This window comes from Panicum virgatum, chromosome 7K, assembly GCF_016808335.1.
Source record: "Panicum virgatum strain AP13 chromosome 7K, P.virgatum_v5, whole genome shotgun sequence".
Lineage (NCBI taxonomy): Eukaryota > Viridiplantae > Streptophyta > Magnoliopsida > Poales > Poaceae > Panicum > Panicum virgatum.
The window spans coordinates 42,078,253-42,080,047 of NC_053142.1; the positions used below are offsets into that span (position 1 = coordinate 42,078,253).

At 48.5% G+C, this 1,795-nt stretch overlaps 1 protein-coding gene across 1 annotated transcript; it reads right to left on the bottom strand.

Annotated features, from left to right (window-relative positions):
- Positions 1 to 412: 412 nt before the first annotated feature.
- On the bottom strand, positions 413 to 1,562 carry LOC120640272 (acyl-acyl carrier protein thioesterase ATL1, chloroplastic-like). Its single transcript, XM_039916125.1, has 5 exons — positions 1,252 to 1,562; positions 1,060 to 1,160; positions 809 to 918; positions 613 to 708; positions 413 to 529 (listed from the first exon to the last, which is right to left on the bottom strand). Exons 1-5 carry the CDS (start codon positions 1,560 to 1,562, stop codon positions 413 to 415), a joined length of 735 nt encoding a protein of 244 aa, XP_039772059.1.
- Between the last annotated feature and the right edge of the window lie 233 nt (positions 1,563 to 1,795).

Here is a 1,795-nt window from a genome sequence, read left to right on the forward strand (position 1 = left end):
ATTTAAAATGAACTAGTTTTTATTTTTTTAGATCTAATTAGAGTTTTATTTTTTTAAAAAATAAAAAACCATCCAAAGGCCAAATTTGCCCGGTTTCGACAATTGGTTGACCTCAGTTTAGTAGTTGAAGGTAGAAAATCAGACTTTTGGGATAGTTTTTAAGAGTGTAAATCAGACTTTTTCCTTTTATTTATTTGCATATATTGTACATTGAAGATACAAAGTTTAGCAAAACGAATTGAATTGAACCATGTACATCATGACCGCTTAGAAGATCTATGATCTATCGTGAAAGCAGTCTGCAGAATATCGTCACCTTTTTATTACAAACAAAAAAAAGAAGAATATAGTCACTTCTGTCTTCTTCTTCTTCTTCTTCTTCTTTGTTACTAAATGATACAATCTTAACCTTTTAGGCAACCTTGCAAGAGAAGACCTCTATTGCTCTTGCGGATAACTCTGGGAACACCCGAGTTGGACGAAAGTCTTTGTTGAGGCAAACAACGGTCGCTCTGCCTTCCAATACGAGCTGTTGGCAACAGTATGTAACAAAGGTGTCAGATTTCTACATCGTTAACCTAACATGTACAGCATTCTTCCAGTTCATCTCACCTTACGATCCGGCAGGGTCTCGATCCTGTGCTCGACGATCATTCGCACGCCTTTGATTTGCACGGGCTTCACCTTGACGACGAACCTGTCACCGCTCTGACGACAACGCAAGATATATAAATATAAGTAAATTCTGTGAGATTTTCCATGCATTTAATTTGTTCGCAACGGATGAATAATGAAGATAGACATGTACCCTGAGAGGCGCGAAGTACTTGAGGTTCAACTCTGACAGAGCCATGGCGTTGCCCGTGGATGTCCAGTAGTCCACGCTGATGCCCAGCTTCTCCAGCACCACGTCACGACCTGGTACGTACGGCACATCAGTGAATTGATTTGATAGATACTCGCAGAAATGCATGTGCCACGTGTCTAACTAGGAATGGATAATGAAGAAAATCTTTGCAGAGATGCTACTGTGGCTAGGAATGAAGAAGGATAGCTCACCACTGTGGAGGTAGCTGGCGTAGATGGCGTTGTTGACGACGCCGTACTCGTCGAGCTCGTCGTCGAGGACCTTCATCTCGATCTCGAAGAACTTGTCCTTCCTGCATGCGTTCAGAAATCATCAGGATTGTTCAGCTAGGGAACATGCATGGCGGCCTCCTGGCCGGAAACCAAGCAAGGATCGAAGCGAACCTGACGGTAGCAGCAATTAGCTGGTTCGATGCGGTGTTGCCGTTGCCGGGGCGAACGCGTTGTTGATCGAGCAGCTGCTGGCGGCTGGTCGTCTCGGGGACGGCGACGGCAGCCGCGCCCCGGAGCGGGCAGTACTTGGGCCGGGAAGCCACGTGCGTCGCCGCGACGACCCTGCCGAAACGCGCCCGGCCGGCTCGCACCACCACGCGGTGCTGGCCATGGACGGCGCCGGAGCTCCCTTCGGCGGCGCGCGGCCGAGGGGACAGGCCGGTGATGACCTGACGAACGAGGCCGGCCATCTGCTGCTGCATTGCAATTCTGCGATCGAATAATGGTGGTGCAGTGGCACGTTCTTCGCCTAACTCTGGTCACCTTTGGTTATGGCTGGCCAGCGCTAGATATCGCACTGATCTTGTTGATGCCATTGTGCCAACGCGTGGGGTCTTATATAGGTGAGAGGGAATCAGGAAATTGCCGGCTATTCAACTGTCCTCGTCGTGGGGTTTTACTCCGAAAAGTTTCTAATCCCGTGTGTGGGCTAGGC

Excerpts from the sequence above, each read along its gene's own strand:
- LOC120640272 (XM_039916125.1), bottom strand. The coding sequence starts at position 1,562 with ATGCAGCAGCAGATGGCCGGCCTCGTTCGTCAGGTCATCACCGGCCTG. Across the intron at positions 1,161-1,251 it reads CTAATTGCTGCTACCGTCAG|GAAGGACAAGTTCTTCGAGA; the intron begins GTTCGCTTCGAT and ends GAACGCATGCAG. Across the intron at positions 919-1,059 it reads CGCCAGCTACCTCCACAGTG|GTCGTGACGTGGTGCTGGAG; the intron begins GTGAGCTATCCT and ends CGTACGTACCAG.